We start from the raw sequence: 23,208 nt of genomic DNA on the forward strand, positions 1-23,208 counted from the left end.
CAAGAACTACTGGGAGTCATCACGGAACAAGTAAATACATGGGCTGTGTTAGGATAACTAAGAATAAGAACAGCTGCATGTACACTTGCATGTACACCAATGCTAGCACTATAGTAAATAAATTTGATGAATTTGAAGTGCTGGTCAAGACATCAAAGGTGGATATTGTTGGGATAGAGAGATGTGGAATCACACAGATATAAGCAGTGCCAAAATAGAATTTGGGGAGCACAGTGTGTACAGAAAGGATAACCAGAATAGGAAGGGAGGTGGAGTTATACTGTTAGTTAAGAAACACAAGAAATATAGGGCATTGCATCCAGCTAAGATCAGTGGAGAATGCTATGTTGAGTCAGATTGTGTGACATAAGCTGTGGGAAAGCAAAAATGAGAGTAGGAGTGTGTTATTAGCATCATTAAAGGCATATGATGCAAGAAAGCAAGCTTATGCAGCATCAGCCAAAAAAAAAAAAAAAAGCTGAGCCTTAAATTTATTTAAGCTATCAACTTCCATAACAAGGGATGGAAGTCGGTTTCACCAACCAACTACCCGCTGGCTAAAGGCAAATTTCCACACGTCTATCCTACCTCTGTCTTTCCTCAATTTGAATTTATGCCCTCTCAGGTGATTATTCTGAGCAAGAGGAAGAATTCCATAGGCATTGAGCATGCTCAAACCATTCAAGGCTTTATACACCTCTATCAGATCACCTCACCTGTGCCTAGTCGCCAGACACTGTAATTTGCAAAACTTAGCCTTTCTTCATAAAAGCAATCCTTGTTCCATTCACTAATCTTGTTGCCCTTCTCTGTACTCATTCCAGCAGCTCTACATCCTTCTTGAAATGAGGCCTCCAGACCTGTATACAGTACTCAAGGTGTGGCCTGACCATTGCCTTATATAAGGGAATAATCACCTCCTTATAACTGCTAGAAAAATTCCTGTATATCATTGACAAGACACCATGAGCTACTCTTGCAGCCCATCTGCACTGCACAGAGAACTTCATATCTGCCTGCACAATTACCCCAGGTCCTCTTCATTCTCTACCGCTGTCAGTGTAGTACCACAGAGTTGATATATTGCTCTGGGGTTGCTCTTTCCCATATGTAGTACTTTACATTTGTCAATGTTAAACTTCATTTTCCACCTCTCAGCCCATCTGCTCAACCTTTCCAAATTCTGTTGCAGCACCATAGCATCAGTAGTGTCCTTAACGACCCTGCCAACTTTTGTATCGTCTGCAGACTTGGACATTAAGCCTGAAATACCATCATCAGTATCATTTATAAATACAGAAAACAACAATGGACCCAACACTGAACCCTGAGGGACTCCACTAATAACATTAGTCCACGATAAGCAGTTTCAATTGATTACCACCCTCTGTCTTCGACCCTTTATCCATAGCAGGAATTTGCCTCGAATGCCAAACTACTCCAATTTGTGCAGCAGTCTTCCCTGTGCAAGAGTATCAAAGACTTTTCGAAGATCCAAATATATAAAATCAAAGTTATTCTTTGCATCCAGTTCCTTTGTGACTACATCATAGTATCTAAGCAAATTAGTCAGACAAGACTTCCCCTTAACAAACCCATGCTATGTCCAGGCTAGGTGATTCTGCAATGCTTCTTTAACCAGTACCTCCATTAATTTCCTTGGAACAGAAGTTAAACTAACAGGTCTGTAATTACCTGTGTCTCCCTTTGATCCTCCTTTGTGGATTGGGGTCACATTTGCATATCTCCAATCCATGGGTACCTCCTCTGACTCCAGGGAAGCTCTCATAATTATGGCTAAGGGTATGCTTACTTCCTTTGCTGCCTCCTTTAATATAACTGGATAGATCCCATCCACCCCAGGTGATTTTCTTGTGTTTATCTTCAACAATTTCTCCTCCACTTTACTCTCAGTTATTACAAGATTATCTAGCTTACTGCAAGAGTTGAATACACCTCTGGCATTCCCCCTCCCTGAATAACTCCTCACGTATGAATGTTGATGCAAAATATCATTTAGTTTGTTAGCCACCTGAGCAAGATCACCAACAGTTGAGCCATCGATATCAAGTGGACCAATCTGATTCATCCCCTTCCTTCTAGAGTTTACATAAGTAAAGAACACTTTGCTGTTTTTCTTTGCATTCTTTGCCAAAGATTTCTAGTAGTCTGTCTTTGCCTGCCTAATCTCCTTTGTAACTTGGTTACAAACCAGCTTATATCTATCCTAGGCTTCCATGTCTCCCATTAATTGATATGTATCCCATGCATTTTTCTTCTCTGCCAAATGTCTCATTAGTTCATCTGACATCCATTTAGGCTTAAACCTTGAACAATATTTCTTAGTTGGTATGTAAAGCCTAGTAGCTTCCAAGATAAATTCTTTGAATGCTTCCCATTTTGAATTTGCTGTTGGTAACATCATCAGTTAGTTCCACTGTATAGAATTTAAATACTGTCTCAGGCCATCCTAGTCACCTTTACGAAAGCAAAAACCCTCCCCTTTACCCTTGATGGTAGTTACCTATTTGAATAAATCCCTCTTCAGCACACTGTGCTGAAGAGGGATTTATTCAAAGTGGAATCCTCCTGATTAGGGGATTCCACTCTGTGACAGTTACTACTACCAAGTACACAGGGTGGTTGTAATGTCTGGTGTTACTGTTAGTTGAGGAAATCTCTGACTATCCTACAGGTGTTCAGGATTGTGACTTTCTGGAGTTCCTTGTAGGTGTTCTCTGGGAGACCTATTGCTACTAAGCTGCTATGTAGAGTCTTTGGTACCATACCAGTGGTTGATACGATTATTGGGATGGTCGATACTTCTTGCATATACCAAATTTCCTTGACCTAATGTCTTAGCTTCGTGTACTTCCTAATTTTTTTCCTCATGGGTTTTCTGGACATTACTAGTGTTGGGCACTGCTATGTTAATCAGGTAGGTAGCCTTTTCCATCTTGTCCACAAAGGTTATGTCCGGTTGTGCGGGATGGTTTTATCCGTTATTATGGCATGGTCCCAGTACAGCTTGTGAGTTTGGGTCTCTAGTACTGCCTGGGGTTCTTACTTGTAGTATAGTACACTTTCTTTGGTTAACTGGTATTTCCTCGCTAGCTTCTGATGTATTATCCTGGCTACCTGGTCGTGTCTATGAGTGTACTCAGTCTGGGTGATCACCTTGCACCCCGAGGTGATGTGTTGGATCATATCTGAGGCCAGGTGGCATGGTCAACATGTGTCATCTGACATTCCGGGCTCTTTTGCGAAGTATATTTTATAGTTACTGGTGTTGACCCGGTCTTGGATGGTCAGCATGAATCCTTCAGTCTTGGGGAAGAGCATCCCACTTGTGAGCCATGCATTGGAAGCAATGTTATCGATGTGATCTTGATGGAAGACATTGTAGTGTCTGCCATGATGTGTCTTCTTTGCCCATCTTTCAACTTTCTTTCTTGTACCGTCTGGGTGGGAGGGGGTTCCTCGCTTAGGTTGAGTGGGGTATATCACTTATCTATCTTCTTATGGCCTGGTGGAGTTGTGCTGTGTTGTTCTCGAAGTAATCCTTCAGGTTAACTATCTCTGTTTTCTGTTGCTCTATCAGGTCTATCAGGCCCCTTCCTCCCTCTTCCCAAGCTATTGTTAGTCTCTCCACTGCTGACTTCGGGTGGTGTTGGCGGCTCCTTGTCTTTCACATGATATCTTCTAGCTCGGTGTTAGTCAAATCTATGACCCAGAAGGTATATATTAGTACTGGAGCTGCATAGGTGTTTATGGCTTTAGCTGTGTTCCCTCCATTCAGTTTTGCTTTCAGCAGGCTACTGAACGTCTGATGATATTTTTTGGTCAGGTACTTCTTGATTTCCTTGTGCTCTAACTGCTGAGCCTGCATCATCCCTAAGTATTTGGTCTCTCCTTCTGTCATAGCTTTGATCTCTTTATCAGTCAGCAGCTGGTAGTTTTGGCCAACTAATTTTCCCTGGTGCAGTGTGTGGGTCTTGCATTTGTGTAGACCAAATTCCATCCTGATGTCCTTGCTGAAATCTTTGGTGATCCAGAGTAGTTGCTGGAGTTGCTTCTCAGTTGCCGCATAGAGATTGATGTCATCCATGTACGTCAGGTGGGTGAGGGTATACAGGTTCTTTCTTCCTTCTTTGAGGTCTGTAAGGTCTTTTGAGGTCTATCTTCCTTCTTTGAGGTCTAATAATAATGATAATAATAACAATAATAATAATAATCAGGAAAGCATTTTAATAGGAGTACTATGGCCATCAAAAAAATTAATGGTACTTCCATAGGTTATTGACCATGGGGGCAGATGAAAAGTACATTAAAAGTGGGATAGTACTATAAGCAGAAGTATTATAATGGGAATGTACTGTATATTATATTTTTCTTTTCTTGCTAAAATTGTACATGTAAAATATTTTTGGGTTTCTTTTTTATTGCAATATCCTGATTAATGTATTACAGCTTCACTTATTTTAATTATTAGCTAACTAAGTAAGGTAAGTAGTACAAATGATTTCAAGACAAATTATTTTATGCAGTTTCTGCAATTTTCAAAATTAATTTTAAACAAAAAATTTGATAATCGGAATAATTAATACGTACTGTAATATTTAATAGATTTGATAATAGAGAACTATTAAGTGCTTGATAATTCCTATATTCTATTATATTATGAAACAACAGGGAAAGTTGGTCGGAAAAGAAGCTTCCTATATCTAAAATAAAGGTAATCCCTGTTGTTTCATAATAGTACTGTAATATGTACATACTAACTAGTTGACATTTCTGTTCACTGACATTTGTGGTTGGGGGTTAAAATTTAAAACAATAAAAAGATAAACAATCAATAACGAAGAATACAGCATACACAAATTGCAAGTAACATGATACATGCAAGTGAGAACGGAGTAACAAGTTACGAAGCTTTAAAAATAGGAATGAAGAAAAGATTCTGAAAATGAATTTTTTTATATGACTGAAGATTTCATGGAAGTGTAAACACATTTTACCATAATAACCCACAGAATTCCAGCTGTCAGTATTATGTCAGTAATATTCACAAAGATTAAGTTCACTATCCGTTTATGATAGATTGCACTAACAGGAAAGCCCAATAAACAGGTGACTGCTAATTGTTTTTATTTTTTTTATGATTGTGACTGCCAGAAATCCAACCGAACCACGTGGTACGGTTGGAGACAAATGTAGGGTAATCTCCAGTGCTGTGGTCTCCTGTCCCAATTAAACATGCTGTTGTCTCAATTAAGCAAAGTAAACTCTGGCTATTTGATCGATTGGATTCTGTTTTTTAAGATTTTCCCCGATTAACCGATGTCCCAAATAACCAGAATCCACTGTATATTGTTTCAGATATGACCATTTTTGATTTTAAAATTTAAGTGATCACTCTGTTTGCACTAAAATGTAGCTTAGTAATTACCAGTGAAAAATTAATGAAGGTTGACTTCTCCAGGAAAAGCCTGACTGGTGTTCTCCTCCTCAGTGGTAAGCAGTATGCTTCTCTTCGAACAGCTCATTCTGTTTAATTTAAAGAAATATGAAAATCTTGAACTTTTTCTTGAAAAGATTTTGTGTAATGAGAATTAGTCAGTTATGTGATCTGATAGTTCTCTGCATGCTGCTTATGCTTATTCAGTAGTCTAATTGCAATAAAATGCCACATGAATGGAACAGTAGAGCAAAATTCAACACTGAAAGCTGCTGTAGCTACCACCTGTAGTTTGACACTTGATCCAAAAAATATTATTTGTGAAAAGTTGGTCGATACAATTTAAGTACTGTTATCACAAGATTGTGAAGGATGATCACCACTTTAAGAAGCCATTATGAGAACAGCATTGAGTAAAATGTATGCTACTTTCTTTGTTCTAACATGATGTAAAATAGTTTCAGATATACATAGCCAAGTAGTGAGGAGAGAGAATGCAGTAGCACACACACTCTTTGAATGGACCATGGTTCAGGCTCATGTGACTGATGAATATGATTAACGATTGTATTCATGATTTATTATAAACTTCTCTAACCTAGCAGTTGTGTCGGAGTATAAACACACACACACACACACACACACACACACACACACACACACACACACACACACACACACACACACACACACACGATACTCATCACATGAGTTCCTTTTAAAACCAACATTATTCAACCATCATTTGCCTTCTTCCATTTAACTTTGTATATGTTTTTTTGACGTTAAAAAAAGTTTTTAACGGCGTTATTTGGAAAAAAGCATTACATTACTTAGAAATCATCACAAAACCCGATGTGCATGCATGTACTTGTCGTATGCAGTGACACAACAAATACAATGCATGCACCCAAGAAAATTCAATTATATGCAACGAGTGCAGTGATGCAACAAGTTGCAGTGACACGAAAAGTACAATTGAGCAGTGACTCTCTACATTATACCGTTATATCAGCATAATGATTAATATGCGAGTGACTGTCCAAAATCTACAACCCAGTGTTCGAAGCAATATCGTGAAAAAAAAGAAAGGGAAGTTGGACAGAAATGTGAATCCAGATGAAACTCAACAAGAGTGCTTCGTTATGCCTAGGAGTTCTCAAACTGCACCCAAAAAAACTCATGCTGAAATAATGAAGGAATATCCTGAATGGAAAAAAAGGAAATTGAAATTGAAACTATTCCGAATCATAATGAAATTCAACCACAAAGTTCTACTATGCCTGATACTTATCAGGAATTTAAAACTCCAGCAGACGAATGAAGGAATATCATGCATGAAAAAAAGCGAAATTAGAAATGGCTAATAATGAGATTTCTGATTACATCCCTATAGTGTCTACACGAGCTGACAGTAAGTTTGAAAAACTAGTGTACAAAAACCCATTTGGATTCAGTTGTAATGTCTGTGATCATTTATGGTTTCAATTATATTTGAAACCATTTACAGGAAATGAGTACTTTCATGACATGTAATACACGTAATGAAAGTACTCACTTCATTAAGGTGCCTCCGTAGCCAGGTGGACAGTAACAGCAGTGCGTAGCACGCACTTCTTGATTAGACTGGGGTTCGAGCCTGTGACCACCAAATATGGAGGATGTGGAAAGGTCAGGGAATGACCACCGCATATCCCCGGAGCAATATGGCCTTAGTTGCTAATGCTCCTAAAAACCAAATAACAAACAATAACAACACTTCATTAAAAGAGGGACGGATACCAACTATGGCCACGTCAAATGGATTTATATATCCAACATATCTTACTCGTTTGCCTCCACTGCATGTTGTAACTGAGCATTTGATATCACCATGATTACCCTTTATGCAAATTCGTCAATTACGTTATGAACATGGACATTATGGGATCATTGGACAAGTAATAAATGTACCAGTTAATGTAAATACGATGGTTCATCAATTACCTAGAGAATTAGATGACGATTATGCCATGAATGTACATATAAAATGCTCATACATAAATCATCATATCTACAAGGAAGTGTGGAGAAGAAAATAGCGAAAATATGGTTACGGTATTTGATAAATCCACCTCTGTATAAATTATACGCCATAAAAGTGAGTAACGATTTCTTGGGGACAAATGATGATAATGAACAGGAACATTCAGATGAAATTGTGGAACCTGTCAATAATAAAAGAAAATTCTGAATCACCCTGACAGACAGACAGACAGAGAGAAGTAGAAGGAAATCACCAAGAAAGAGAAGAATGATGATATCCAGTTCGTGACCCTGGGTGTGCCAAGCCCATACTCACCAGATGTGAGCCCCTATGTATAGCACCAGGTTAGAAATCATCTCCAACAAGTTTCATATTTGATATACATGTAGAAGAACTTTCTTTTCCTGCTATATATTCAGGGCATTCACAAAAATTTAAAAATGGATTGAAAATTAATCCCTTTATGTGATGGCATTGAGTGAAATTCGTAGATCTGATCATTGTGGAGTAACTCCCCAACATTTGCTATATATGGCAATGAAAATTATGCAAATGTGTACTACAGAAAATTTGCAAATTGCATTTAAATCAGTAGGAATAACAGCTAACATTACTCATTCTGTATTGGAATCGAAAGAATTTATAAACAAGTCATTAGAGATTGCTCCAGAATTATGGCATTCTCTACAATTTCATGAATTAGTGCAAGTTTTACAGTCTGATTAGTACATTTTTTAAAATTCTTACAAAAATAGGCAATAGAGAAGCGTTATCACCAGATGAACTTAAAATTATAGAATCAAGATTTGTTTACCAAAGAAGATGCTACTAATATATGTCCGCAAGGGATTTGAAATAAAATTCATAAAATGTCAGTGGCTGAATCTGCAGGATTTCCATACATCCTACCATTATTGGAAGGAAAACCATACATGATTATTACAAATATAGATGTGGTCAATGGACTGGTAAATGGTGCAATCGGTACTTTAGTATATTTCGAATTTGAGAACAATGAAACAGTTAAATGAGTATGGATGAAATTTTTTGAGTCAAAAATAGGACATAACCTCCAATCTCGTTATAAACAATATATGAAAGATAAACATTTACCTAGTCAATCCATACCTATTATAAAATGATCAACTATGATTCCATTCAAGAACAATAGGAAATTAATATGTAGGCCTACACAATTTCCTTTAGTATGTGCTTGTGCTTTGACTATACATAAATCTCAAGGAGGGACCTTCGACAAAGTTGTATATAATTATGAGAAAGATCATCAACAGCAACTTATATATGTGGTGTTATCTTGAGTGACCTCATTGCAAGGTTTATATATTACAAATCCCCACAATGATTTCACATTTCACCATGGCAAAACTACTAGTAATATAGAACTTCGTGCTGCACTAGATCTCTTGAAAAATAATAAGCTACCGTCTCTACAGGATGAACTGCAAGATTTCATACAAAGTGGTATATCTATATCGTCAATGAATGTGCAAAGTTTACAGGCCCATGTTTGAGATATCAAAGTGGACACAATCTTACAGCAATCCAAAATATTGATATTAAGTGAAACATGGTTGGATAATGATGAACATATATTACTTAACCATTCCAATGTGTGACTCAATTTAAAAGGTCAGATATTTGTAGTGATGGCGTTGCAATATATCAATGTGAAGTTTCAATTAACATCAGTACACCACATATCTTTGCACAACATAATAGCAGCAGTGCTACAGCAGTATCAGATGAAATTGGAGACATTTGTGGATCTTTATGCAAATTCAATAGTGGATATATTTTCATCGTTGCCATATACATCACTCCAGGGATGTCATTAGATATAATTCAAAAGTTCATCAACAAGAATTTGATGCCGTATTCCATTGAAGGTGCAAAATTATTGGAAGAGTCACTGGATCGTATACCTATAGTTCTCACTGGTGATTTCAATCTAGAATTAAATTCTGAGGCTGGAAAGAAGTTTTGTAAATTTATGAAAGATGTCTTCAATTTAGATATTAAGTCAAATACTTTAGTAAATACTACACATAATGGAACAACAATCAATGGAGTATTCACTCGGAAATTAAAATCATTTGAGTGTCAAAATTATATATCTTATTTCAGTTACCATAGACCAATAATTTTAGTGTTGTTATAATATATTTTATATGAATTATTTCATTGTACACTGGTACAATGAAAAATTCCATTCATTGTATTTCATTGTACTGAAATTATTTTTTCAATAAAAATAATGCAGCAATACTTTTTTTATTTATTTTACCGTACTAGTTTCATAATGAGTTCCTGCAGTAAACATGTTTTTAATGGCTGCCGCTGTGACATTATCAGTCTCAGAGTAGAGCAGCAGCAACTCATTATGTACTTGGTACATAATTTTTTTTTTTTTTCCATCTGTTTAGAAGCACTTATTGTAAAATATTGAGTCATGGCCTATTGTGATTATTTTAGTTTTGTTGATTTTTTTTAGAGATGTACCAGGTCCTAAAAAATGCTGGGTACTGGATGTTACTGGGTAATTGCCCAGTACTCAGTAAATAACTATTTATGTTATGGAAATTTTCTGTAAAAACATTAATACTATGTTTAATTATATATAGTGAAAACTTTTCACATAACTGTTCACTTCAGTATCTTTATTTCGACTCATGATATTTGAACAGTAACAATGTACATGGTATGGTGGATGTTTGTTATTTGGTTTTTAGGAGCATTAGGCCATATTGCTCCGGGGATATGCGGTGGTCATTCCCTGACCTTTCTGCATCCTCCATATTTGGTGGTCACGGGCTCGAACCCCGATCTAAAGAAGCGTATGCTACGCACTGCTGCTCCTGCTCACCTGGCTATGGAGATGCCAGGTATGGTGGAGAGAAAGAAGTAGAAAGGAAACATATACATTATACGGAGTGAAAGGTGTGAACCAAAGAAAATAGATTCAAAGAGAAGAAAGCAACACAGTGAAGATGGGTGTGCTTTGTGTTTCTTGAAGGACGTGGCTGATAGATCAGTGAGAGTATACTGGATATGTTCCCAATTGTATGTAGAAAGACATTTATATTATTCGCAGTATCTATATAATATTGGTGTAGATACACCATAGATTACTCTTAAGAAACTACGACGGTAGTGTGGAAGGCATCATTTGCTCTGTATCTCATATTGTGCTCTTCCTTTGCAACGAGTTGACATGGTATTGCACTACCTGAAATAAGTAACGCTTTACTAATAGAGAAGACCATCGTTACTTATTCTCAGTGAGTACCACCACCCAGACAGTACCGTTTCAAAGCTATTGGCCTATCATCGGTGGGTGGGCAGGTACCCTGGTATTGCAGACATGACAACCCAGTTGTGAAGATAATCACAGAATATGAGAGATGCTAAATGGTTTATATGATAATATTTAAAAATAAATAAAAATGATAGGCCAATATCTTTGAAACGGTGCCACTTGGGTGGTGGTACTCACTGAGAATAAGTAACAATAGTCTTTAGCATTAGTATTAGTAGAGGCATATGATGTGAGAAAGCAAGCTTATGCAGCATCAGCCAAAAAAAAACCCCACTTCCACTTCACCCCTCCATTCGTTTGAAATACCTGTCCGCTGAGCCTTAAATTTATTTAGGCTATCAACTTCCCCAACAAGGGATGAAAGTCTGTTACACCAACCAACTACCTACTGGCTAAAGGCAAATTTCCGCACATCTATCCTACATTTGTCTTTCCTCAATCTGAATTTATGCCCTCCCAGGTGATTATTCTGAGCAAGAGGAAGAATCCCATTGGCATTGAGCATGCTCAAACCATTCAAGGCTTTATGCACCTCTATCAGATCACCTCGCCGGTGTCTAGTCTACAGACACTGTAATTTGCAAAACTTAAGCCTTTCTTCGTAAGAGCAACCCTTTGTTCCATTCACTAATCTTGTTGCCCTTCTCTGTACTTGTTCCAGCAGCTCTACATCCTTCTTGAAATGAGGCCTCCAGACCTGTATACAGTACTCAAGGTGTGGCCTGACCATTGCCTTATACAAGGGAATAATCACCTCCTTACCCCTGCTAGAAAAATTCCTGTATATCATTGACAAGATATGATGAGCTACTCTTGCAACCCATCTGCACTGCTCAGAGAACTTCATTTCTGCCTGCACAATTACCCCCAGGTCCTTTTCATTCTCTACCACTGTCAGTGTAGTACCACAGAGTTGATACGTTGCTCTGGGGTTGCTGTTTCCCATATGTAGTACTTTACATTTGTCAATGTTAAACTTCATTTGCCACCATTGACTACCACTTTCTGTCTTCTCTATTAGTGAAGCATTACTTATTCGAGGTAGTGCAATTCTATGGCCACTCATTGTGAAGGATGAGCACAATATGACATATAGAGCAAATGATGCCTCCCACACTACCATTGTAGTTTCTTAAGGGTTACCTATGGTGTATCTACACCGATATTATATAGATATTAAACTCTTACTCTTAACGTATTATGTCTTGTTGCATTTAGTTATTTTTAAATATTATGATATAAACCTTTTGGCATCTGTCATATTGTGTGATTATCTTCACAACTTTGTTGTCATGTCTGCAATACCAGGGTACCTGCCCACCCACTGATGATAGGCCAATAGCTTTGAAACGGTGCCGTCTTGGTGGTGGTACTCACTGAGAATAAGTAACAATAGGCTTCTCTATTAGTGAAGCATTACTTATTTGAGGTAGTGCAATATCATGGCAACTCATTGTGAAGGAAGAGCACAGTATGAGATACAGAGAAAATGATGCCTCCCACACTACCATCATAGTTTCTTAAGAGTTGTCTATGGTGTATCTACACCGATATATAGATATTAAACTCTTACTCTTAACGTATTATGCCTCATTGCATTTAGTTATTTTTAAATATTATTGGCAATGCACAAATTCTCTGCACAGCATGCTAGTGTTGATTGTTTTTCGATGTGTAACTGAGGAACTCCCTGGCTATTTTACCAAACTACATTCAGTTTTATAAGGTCAGGTTGCATCTAATCTAAGTCATGTAAAGTCAGTTATTATATTCATTTTTTTACTCCTACTGACGAGTTCAGTTTGGAGATTTTTTGATATATGAACTGACAACGAGAAGAAAGGAGTGTGCACATTGTGTGGTTCCAATTATCACAAGGTGGAAAATATGCAAAACGCTATGGAACATCAACATTAAAGAAACAATTGCATTTCAAACATCTGGATGAGTGCAGTCAAATCAATACTAATGATATAGAGACTAAGATTATGACACAATTAAATGACTCAAGTTTGGGACCTTCACATTCACTTAAACAGCAGACATTAGTGCAGTGTACAGTATAGATAAAGTTCGGTTATTTTAAGGTTCAGTCATTAATAATCCTAAGGCAAGTGATATTCACTACAAAATTAGGAAATACTGGCTTGGGACAACCAGCCTTTTAGCATAGTTAAGAATGATGTCTTTATTAATATTTTAAAATTATTGGAACCTCTGTACAAAATACCATCAAGAAAATATTTTTCAGATAATATTGTTCCAAGTATTTACAATAAATGTTCAAAAATGCTGAATTTAACTGATAATGAAAAATTGTATATGAACTTTATTTTTTTGACAACCGACATACAGACCTGTACAGAAATTAATGAAAGTTTTTTAAGCGTTAGTGGAAATTAGATTACCAAAAAATTTTTTAATATGTGCATTGTTTTGAATGCTCTCTATTTCCTGTAAGCCACACAGGTATTGCCATTGGTAAATGCATTAAAAGAAATGTTACAACTCTGGAACTTAAATGTTGAAAACAGTATACATATATTGCTTTGGGACAATGGATGTAATGTGATAAGTGGAGCAAATATTAGGCATGAGAAATGAGCTTTGCTTTATCAGTATGCTACAAGTGGTACTTCACGATTGTATATTTTCCCAAAAATCGACTTCAGATCTAATATCTAGGTGCTGCAATATCAATCACTCATATTAATCACTCACATTAATCGCAGTATTAATCATGCATTTTAATCACTCACAAATAACTTGTCTGAAAGAACTGTACATGAAAGCTGAAAGAGATACTAATCAATCTTTCACTTCTGTGACACAAATTAATGCAAGATGTAGTAATGAGATCAAATTTGACATATCATATGTTGAAGAGAATTTTTGAGCAAAAGCAAGCCATCATATTATATTCATCAAATCACAATGTACCCAATTTAAATGTTGTCAATTTTTTAAGTTGGTTGAAAATGTAGTTATCTTATTGGAACAATTTTTCAATATCAGAGCCGAGGCCATTTCAAAGGAAGCTTGTATTTCAGTGGTGATTCCAAATTTAGCAGCACTAGAGTGTTTCCTTTTCAGACAACAAAATGATGAATGCACTGTAACTATGAAAAAGAAATTGCTCAAATCTTTACAAGATAGATTTCAAAATGTGAAATCAAATAAATTGTATGTGATTGCTATTGTATTGGATCTATGTTACAAACTTGGATTTATAAAACTCGATATACATGATATTGCTAAAAATTGGATTATATAAAAAATGAAAAGTTTGTCTCCAATATTTGAAAATGAACAAAAAAATGACAATGAGCAAAGAGAAAAGGAAAAAGAATGACAATAAGATTCAAGATGTGTTTTCTTGTTTAGATGAAATTTCATTTACAAATGGAAGTAAAAATTGTGAGTTTTGTAATGATGGTAACAAATCTTATTCCAAAGAAGAGATGCAGTTTTAAAATTATATTAAATGACCTAAGATCCCTCATAAGGAAAATCCTTTAATTTGATGGACAAAAATACAACTATCTATCCTGAACTATCAAAATTGGCTAGGTGTTACTTGTCATCACCACCAAGCAGCATACCCAGTGAAAGGATATTTAGTAAAGTGGGAATCATATGCGAAGAGTGGAGGAATAAACTTCTTCCTAGAAATGTAGAAAAATTGTTTCTACATTATTGAACTTTAATTATTGAATTTAAAAATAAATAAATAAAATTAGAAAAATTTCATATTTATTTTTGTATGATTTAAATAATAATCTATTGGTAAAATGTAAAATGGTATGTAAAATGTTTTTTTTAATTCAACTGTTGTTAACAGTAATATGAGTTTTTTTTTATTTAAAAAAATTAAGATATCATGCTTTGAATATGTTTTTTTTTTTTTTTTTTTTTTCATTTTACAAAAAGTAAAATTAAAATATTTTCTACTATATTATTTTTTTTATTGATAGGTATTATTTTTCATGCGAGGAGCCTAGTATCCAGTCCTGGGTAGTGAAACTCAGTGCTGGGTCCAGGTAATTTTCAAGTACTGAAAATTTAGTTGGGTATGCCGAGTACCCAGTACATCACTGTTGCATTCTGTACTTTATATATATATATTATCAGATATATAATGTTATCTAATAATTTGTACATAAATATTGATGGTTGATTGATTTTACTCTCCTAGCATATGAATGATGTCTAGGGGAAAGAGACTTTACAAACAAATCTAATAGCCTAAAAGTAATTAAAGACTTAGAAGGAATGATACCATCTTTTTTTTATTTCTTTGTTTATTTACAAGACTAACCACTAATACACTAACTCCTAGCAACTTGATCATTAGGTGGCACTGCTCCTGACTTCTTGTGGTGTTATCAGAACTCTGGAAAGTTCTCATTTCCAGATACCATAAGCTAGCTAATGCAAAAAAAAGGAGGGGGGACAGACCATAACATAGGTGTCACTGTGATTCCTTATCCTACATTTCTTAACTGACAAATCTTTAAGCATGTTATCACCCTTCTTTAGAAATGTTTAGAGAATGTCACCGGTCCTCCTTGGATGGCCTGCCAACTACAATCAGGCAGCCTATTATCAAAATGTTGGAACATCACCGTGTAGAAAGCTATCAAAAGTTTTGACTTTTTCTAGAATCAACATCCAAATCACACCTTGTGCCACATTGAATGTAATCCAGGGATGTAATAGATGAATGGATTCACTACTTGTTACTCAGGAAGAAATAAAACATAAAGTTAAATTTAGAGCAAAATGTAGTGCAAATAAAAAGACTAGTGGCTAAATAAGATGGATTACTTTCATTCTGACTTTGAGTACACCAAAACAGGCTACTTAAATTGCAAGACCATCTAATCTAAATCGAGTGATAGAAATTGATTGCTTGCAAATGGTCCATAGAGGATTGCTGTATGCACCTCTCTAAGGAACATACCCCCTACAGACTGCTCCTGGGTAACAAGTATTGATTAGACCGGGGTTCGAGCCCATGACCACCAAATATGGAGGATGCTGAAAGGTCAGGGAACGACCACCGCATATCCCCGGAGCAATATGGCCTTAGTTGCTGATGCTCCTAAAAACCAAATAACAAACAAACAGACTGCTCTGCTGCATAACAGAAATGCCAAAATTATAGAGGAAAGTTTCCCATCCTATTCAAAATAATGGAAAGAGAAAAAAGGATTCAGGTAGCAAATTTATAATGTCCCCATCCCAGTCACTAATAGCATCAGATTTCTAGGATTAACCCTTGACAACAAGTTCAATTTTATAGACCATTTTAAAAATGTACATACTTCTTGTCTAAAAAAGTTAAATATACTCAAAGCTTTATCCTCCCAAACATGGGGCGCAGATCGTACATCTCTGCTTCGGCTATATCAGGCATTAATCAGATCCCGTCTTGATTATGGAGCTCCCATCTATGATTCAGCCAGATTGAGTGCATTGCGCTGGCTTGATCCAATTCAACACAGTGCTTTGAGGCTTGCACTTTGTGCTTTCAGAACATTACCGGCATATAGTTTCTACATAGATGCCCACGAGCCCCACTAACTTTACGTAGGAAAACACTGTTATTGAAGCATGCTGTCAAGATACAAAGTTGTGCCACACATCTGATTCAGTCATATCTGTTCGATCCACCATTAGAAAACTTTTTCAGAAATAAACCTAGCATAGTAAAGCCAGCTGGTAGTAGTAGTAGTAGTAGTAGTAGTAGTAGTGGCATGTGATGCAAGAAAGCAAGTATATGAACTTATGCAGCATCAGCCAAAAAAAAATCACACCATTCCCTCCAAATGCCTGTCCAGTTCCTCCCTAAATTTATTTAACCTATCAACTTCCACAACAACAGATGGAAGTTTGTTCCAGCAAATAACCACCCGCTAGCTAAAGGCAAATTTCTGCACATCTATTCTACATCTGTCTTTTCTTAATTTGAATTTATGCCCCCTTGTAATATGAACAAGTGGAAGGATCCCATCAGAATTGAGCATGCTCAACCCATTCAAGGCCTTATACACCTCAATCAGATCACTGCGCAGGTGCCTAGTCTTCAGCCACTGCAATTTGCAGAACTTAAGCCTCTCTTTGTAAGAGGATCCCTTCATTTCCCTCACCAATCTTGTTGCCCTTCTCTGTACATGCTCAAGCAAATCTATATCCTTCCTAAAATGAGGCCTCAAGACCTGTACGCAGTACTCAAGGTGTGGCCTGACCATTGCCTTATACAAAGGGACAATCACCTCCTTTTCCCTGCTAGCAACATTCCTATACATCATTGACAAAACCCCATTACCTGCCCTGGTAGGCTGTCTGCATTGCTCAGAAAACTTCATATCTGACTGCACAATTACTCCCAGGTCGTTTTCATTTTCTACCACCTAAAGTGGTCTTTGCCTTCTTGAAAACGGCTGCAAGTTTGGGAATGTTTCCGTCCATTCCATACAACAGGTAAAAACTTGTATTCAACCACCATGGGTTCCGCCTCCTATACCGACCTGTGACACTTACCTTTCTCAATGGGGAAAGAACATTTTACAAATATCAAACAACTTCATGAAGCACACACTCAAAGATATATTGATTTTTCTCTAATTTATACAGATGGCTCTAAATCTAATTCAAACGTTGGAGCAGCTTCAGTGTTTCCATACCATTATTTCAGTATCCCTTCCATCTGAATTCACTATTTTCACAGCTGAATTATATGCAATTAAACTAGCTTTACAAAATCTCTGTCTCTTCTGACTGTACTATAAAATTTACACTGATTCCCTCAGCTCAATCATGGCTTTATGTAACTCCTCAGATAAATTTCACCCTGTTCTAGACGAAATAAGAAGCATATTACTACAAATTGAAGAATGCCATCAATTGGTCACCTTCTGCTGGATTCCAACTCATTCTGGCATTTTGGGCAATGAACTGGCTGATAAAGATGCAAAAAATCCAACTACCTTAACTAATATCCTTGTTCCACCATCAGACTATGCATCTCATTAACCATTTAGGCTGCATGCCTGTCAGAATGGACAGCAATATGGCATTCTCAAACTAATAATAAACTCTTTCAATTTAAACATTATCCGAAATTTTGGTGTTCCAGTGTCCGCACATCAAGATGAGAAGTAGTCCTTTCAAGAGCAAGAATAGGTCATACTTATCTGACCCACCTTAATTTACTCATAGGGAATGACCAGCCACAGTGTCCACTTTGTAATATAAATCTGAGTATTAAACACATTCTCATTGACTGCCCTTACTATAAACAAGACAGAACTTCAACCCTGGTATCACTGTTTAATCTTGGGAAACCAATAACTTTAGAGAATCTCATTGGAGACAATGCAGATATTTCCAAATTTATCAACTTCTTAAAGCAAATTGGACTTTTTAATCAATTCCGAATTTATGAAACTTTCCCATTTCTTTATATAATAAATGAATAGGTGCATTATAGCCAAAGTAGCTTATGTGCTATCAAACCTCCATAACAACAACAACAAAACAACAACAAAACAATCAGGTAGCAAAAAAAAAAAAAAAAAAAAAAAAAATGCCATCTACCAATATCTGTACTTATGCTTCTGTATGTATATTTATATTCTATTCCACCAGATATGTCTATAGCTGATTTGGGCACAAACTCTACTCTTGTAGAGTCAACTGACCCCTCCACATAATCAGACAAAGACCATAATTTATGCCAAAGGTTGTGCCAATCTGAATACTCATGAACACTGGTTTATCACCTCAAATAGAGTAAAAAGTGTTGGGTATACCAATAAAATAAAAATAATGACACTCTCCTACAAAGAGATACAGATGATCAGACATCCCAAGATAATGCAGTACCAGAAATTCATGCAGAAGATGGCACAGACTTTTCCAGGCCAATATTTCCAAAATAAAGAAAAGAGAAAAATGTATAGGCACAAACCAGCTACATATTAGAAACAAGAAGCACTCAAAAAATCTAAATCCCAATTGGAATTGCTGAGATTTTCTTAGTAACTTTGATGATGTTAGTTATCCCTTGAATAATATAATTCAATAAGCCTTTGTCTATAAGAAACAAATCTTTTTCTCAACATTTTACTATCTATAAAACATTATACATTACAACTTCCATTATATATATAGTGTCCACACATAGAGGAGTGGCAATCCTCATTAACTCTGGAATTCCCTGCCTCCAAATTTCTCCCAGTCCAAACTTCATTGGAAGTTGCTGCAATTCATGTTATGTTTGCTATCATGGTAACAGTTATTTTTATTTCTTTTGCCAAATCATACCTATCCTTTGTTTTTTAATGAAATTTATGATTTATTTCATCAGCTCCCTCCAGATTTTTATATTCTAAGAGACCTTAATGTGTATTATTTATTATGGCACTCACTACAAATAGACGAGAGAGAGGCCAGTTAACAGAAAATTTATTTATACAGAATTCAACACTCTTAAATACTGGAGCCCACATTTATATACACCTTGAAGTCAGCTCTCCAAATTTGGTTTGTACCTTCCCATAGATTGAACCTTACTGGATGACCTACTGAACATTATCCAGTAGTCTGTGCTGTATTAACAGATAAATTCCCACAAACTGAAACAAGGATCACATGGAGATTTAAGAATGTCAGTTGGAGTCAGTGTCAAAAGAAAATTAAAATGAAATGAAATATTATTCAATGAAATTGTTATTCAGTCTCTTCCAATAGACACTGCAGTGACTTATGCCACAGTGCAAATAATGTGACTGAAATTGCTATACCAAAATCATCTTGTAGAATATATACTCTCCATAAATGTGTAATGCAGAATGCAATAATGTCAAAAGAGGAAAAAAAAAATGTTGTTTTATTTCTATACATGCTTACATTCTTACACATAATTTTTCAGTTCTTGTTTGTTTGAATTTATTATCCAAAAACTGGCAATCACAGGTCCTGGGTTTGGTTTTCAAATATTCCACCCAAATTAATTAAATCAACAATTAAAACATCTACAATACTTCTTTCATTATTAGCAAATCTGTACAGTTTGTGATATATGTCAATTTGTGCATTGTTTGCAATAGTTTAATGCCATTTTTTCAAAACTCTAACATATAGAGAAAAAATAACCATTTTTTTGGTAGTTTTCAGTGAACGAAAATCAGTAATTTTTTATTATACCAGGCCCTTCCTGTTTTTCTTTTTTTCTCAGGGGCTGATAATAATCCCAATAATCAAGAACAAAGAATGGAGCATAGCAAGTTAGTGCTAGAAGTCTCTATTTGTGTCAAGTAAGTCTTCATTTTGGTTAATAAGTATGTAGTAAATTGCCATTATAATGAACTTTAATTCATTTCACTGTATAAATTTTTTTTTCGATGAATACACCAAAAATTATTTTAGAAGAACCATTATATATTAAAATAAATTCTATTTCACTTCTCCGACTTGTATAATTAATCATTTCTGTTTTATTTTGAATAAATATCAACACTAAAAATCCTATAATAAATACATAAAAGAGCAAAATATCTACTGCAAAAAGTAAAATAAATAAATAAAAATATAATAAAAATAAATAAAAGTATAATAAAAATTAAATAAAAATAAAAGTATAAAAAATAAATACTGCATAAAAAATTTGAAAAATACACATTCTGAAATACAGTACAGTAGCTATAATATATTAATTATCCCTCCCTTGTTAATATATTATTTTTGTTTGTAATGTTTCACTTCAATGTTTATATATTAATACAAAAATTCAGTTCAGTTGTCATTTTTTTTTTGCAGAATGAGTGGGCATTAGGGACTGTTTCAAGGGCAAAAGACATGACCACTTTTTCATTTTTATGTTCATTATCTGCTTTTCTTATTTTACTTTTGATTTCAGCAGTACTTTTTATTTCTTTAGAAATAAAGTTAATGGTAAGGAAATAAGCAAATTCATCACCTCATAGATGTATCATCATGTATCCATTATTTTTTTTTTAATTTTCAATAAAAAAAAATAATTGTAAAATTTTGCAGCTATTATGCACATTGCATCAATATAAGAGCAACATAAATACTATTTAATATTCTTAACTATAAATTTTCAACAATATCAACAGGATTTTATAATGTCATGGTATAACATAATATATACTATAATTTTAAAGCATTGTTATGTGATGTCACACAACCCAGAATAGTAGGAATGTTATTATTGTACATTCATTTCTGCTATAACATGCATTTTCGCAACGCAAATTTGCTCCAATGCACCTGATATATTAGGGAACAATGTGAGTGTAATGCAATTTTCACATTGGCTCATGCACAATTTCGTCTGTGAGTAAAACTAGGTGAGCAATACCCAGCATCAAGCTGGACATAACGAGCTGCGTAGAAATACATACAAGTTTACAAAGCTTAAAAAATGTCAAACGTCAAATGTGTGAGAGCTATATTTCCCACTTTAGTTGTATTGTTCGGAGACACACTGTTGTCATTCACTGTAATTTACAAGATGACACGTGATATTGTAGGCCGACTCATGTTTTTAGGAGCTCACATTCTTCTGTTCGAACAGAAATTTTGTGAGGCGTGATAGTGTGAGAAGAGGAGCACATTTCTGGAGGTCACTACCATAAAACAAAAATAATTTGCAGTTCCCAGTTTATGGGCTTTTCAGTTAAATGCAATCATATTATAAATGGGTAGTAAACTCAATCTTACTGCATTTGTGATAATACCGATAGCTGGAATTTTGTGGGTTTTTACATTATTATGGTGAAATGTGTTTGTACTTCACTGAAATCTTCAATCAAAAAAAAATATAAATAAATTTTCAGAATCTTCTCTTCATTCCTATTTTTTAAGCTATGTAAACTTGTCTCACTTGTGCAATTTGTGCGTCCCACGTTCGTCATTATCGATTGCTTATCTTTATTACTTTTTTTAAATTTTACAATCCAAAAAAATAGAAAATGTCAGTGAACAGAAATATCAATCAAACTTCATATCTTGTCAACGGAAAGTGCTGTATTTACTGTAATATTTATTTATTAGAAATTCAAGATGTTTAAACCAGTGTTAGCAATTTTATTGGGTTTCTAACTTTTTTTAGTGTTTTTCTTACCAGACTGAACATTTTTTTTTTAGTGCTCTGCCCTTATCCTGATTTTTCCAATATGCCCTGTTGTTTTTAATGCACAAAATACCATAATGTGGAGATCTTTAGGAACAAATGTACCCCGTTATAGCAGAAATGACTGTACTTACATTTCTTAGTTTATCATAGTATATTAAAAATAAATTTAAACTAAGGTCATGCCTGCCTCAGAGTAGAGCAGCAAGCAAAGTGTCCAAAGTAGTGGCAGTGCTTTGGCTTGTGAAAGAACTGCTGAGAGTAGCTCTTCTGCAAATTACGGTTTTAAAGTTTCACTAATTGCTGCATATTTGCAGTGCCATCTGTAGCAGGACATAATACAACCAAAGTGGATGCCTTTGTGTATTTTAGATGCAGAAAGCATGAGGATATTAAGAAAATTTAGCATTCTGATGGGCAGTTATAACAGCTTGAAGAACAGGGTTGTTGCCCTTGAAGGAATTAAAATGATGAACTTTGACACATACCTAATACAATTCTAGAGCCTATACTTATGTATCCGGTAGTACAGTGCAGTTTCCAAAATCTGAAGATGCTGGTCCCACATGAATAGCTATCATTGGTGACTCTTTTGTAATAGAAATATATTGTGAAAAAATGATAGGAGGAATAGGACCAGGGCATGTTTTCTACTGGATTTACCTGGGAATGAGGTTAACCATGTGTGGGAGAAGATTTTTCAGCTCCAGCAAATGGATATTTTTGATAAATTTTTGCCATTTTTATTGACTTAATTGTCATATTAATTTATTTTATAGAAGTAGCTTTATAGTCCTAGTCACACTCCTTAGTTTATTTTGAATTTAGATAGAGATTTTATTATTATTATTATTATTATTATTATTAGCCATATGGTGCAAGGAAGCCTGAGGCTTATGCTGCACCAGCCAAAAAAAAAATTTCCGAGTTACCCTGAGAGAGAGAGAGAGAGAGAGAGAAGTAAAAAGGAATTGCCAAGAAAGAGAAGAATGATGATATCCAGCTCAGGACCCTGGGTGTGCCAAGCCCATACTCTTGTAGGTTACTACATAGTATCCGTAAAACCTTGTGCCATTTAAAACTTGCCACCATTGTTGTAATATATTAGATCGATACAGAATAGCATAACGTACATCTCAAACTTGATAGAATAAGGTATAACATAAAACTAGATAGCCTAATGTGTAGCAATGCATTAGGAATCTGTTAGCTTAAGTATAGTA

At 35.3% G+C, this 23,208-nt stretch overlaps 1 protein-coding gene across 1 annotated transcript in view; it reads left to right on the forward strand.

Moving 5' to 3' along the window:
- Positions 1-23,208, forward strand: part of LOC150081006 (venom factor-like) — a 785,003-nt gene that overhangs the window by 642,487 nt on the left and 119,308 nt on the right. Inside the window, exon 34 of the mRNA XM_090382066.1 lies at positions 20,066-20,144. Coding sequence (XP_090238192.1) covers positions 20,066-20,144 — 79 coding nt within the window. The remainder of the gene's footprint in view (positions 1-20,065; positions 20,145-23,208) is intronic.

The sequence above is a fragment of the Mastigoproctus giganteus genome, chromosome 9 (genome assembly GCF_048544385.1).
Source record: "Mastigoproctus giganteus isolate SK-2022 chromosome 9, ASM4854438v1, whole genome shotgun sequence".
Taxonomy (NCBI): domain Eukaryota; kingdom Metazoa; phylum Arthropoda; class Arachnida; order Uropygi; family Thelyphonidae; genus Mastigoproctus; species Mastigoproctus giganteus.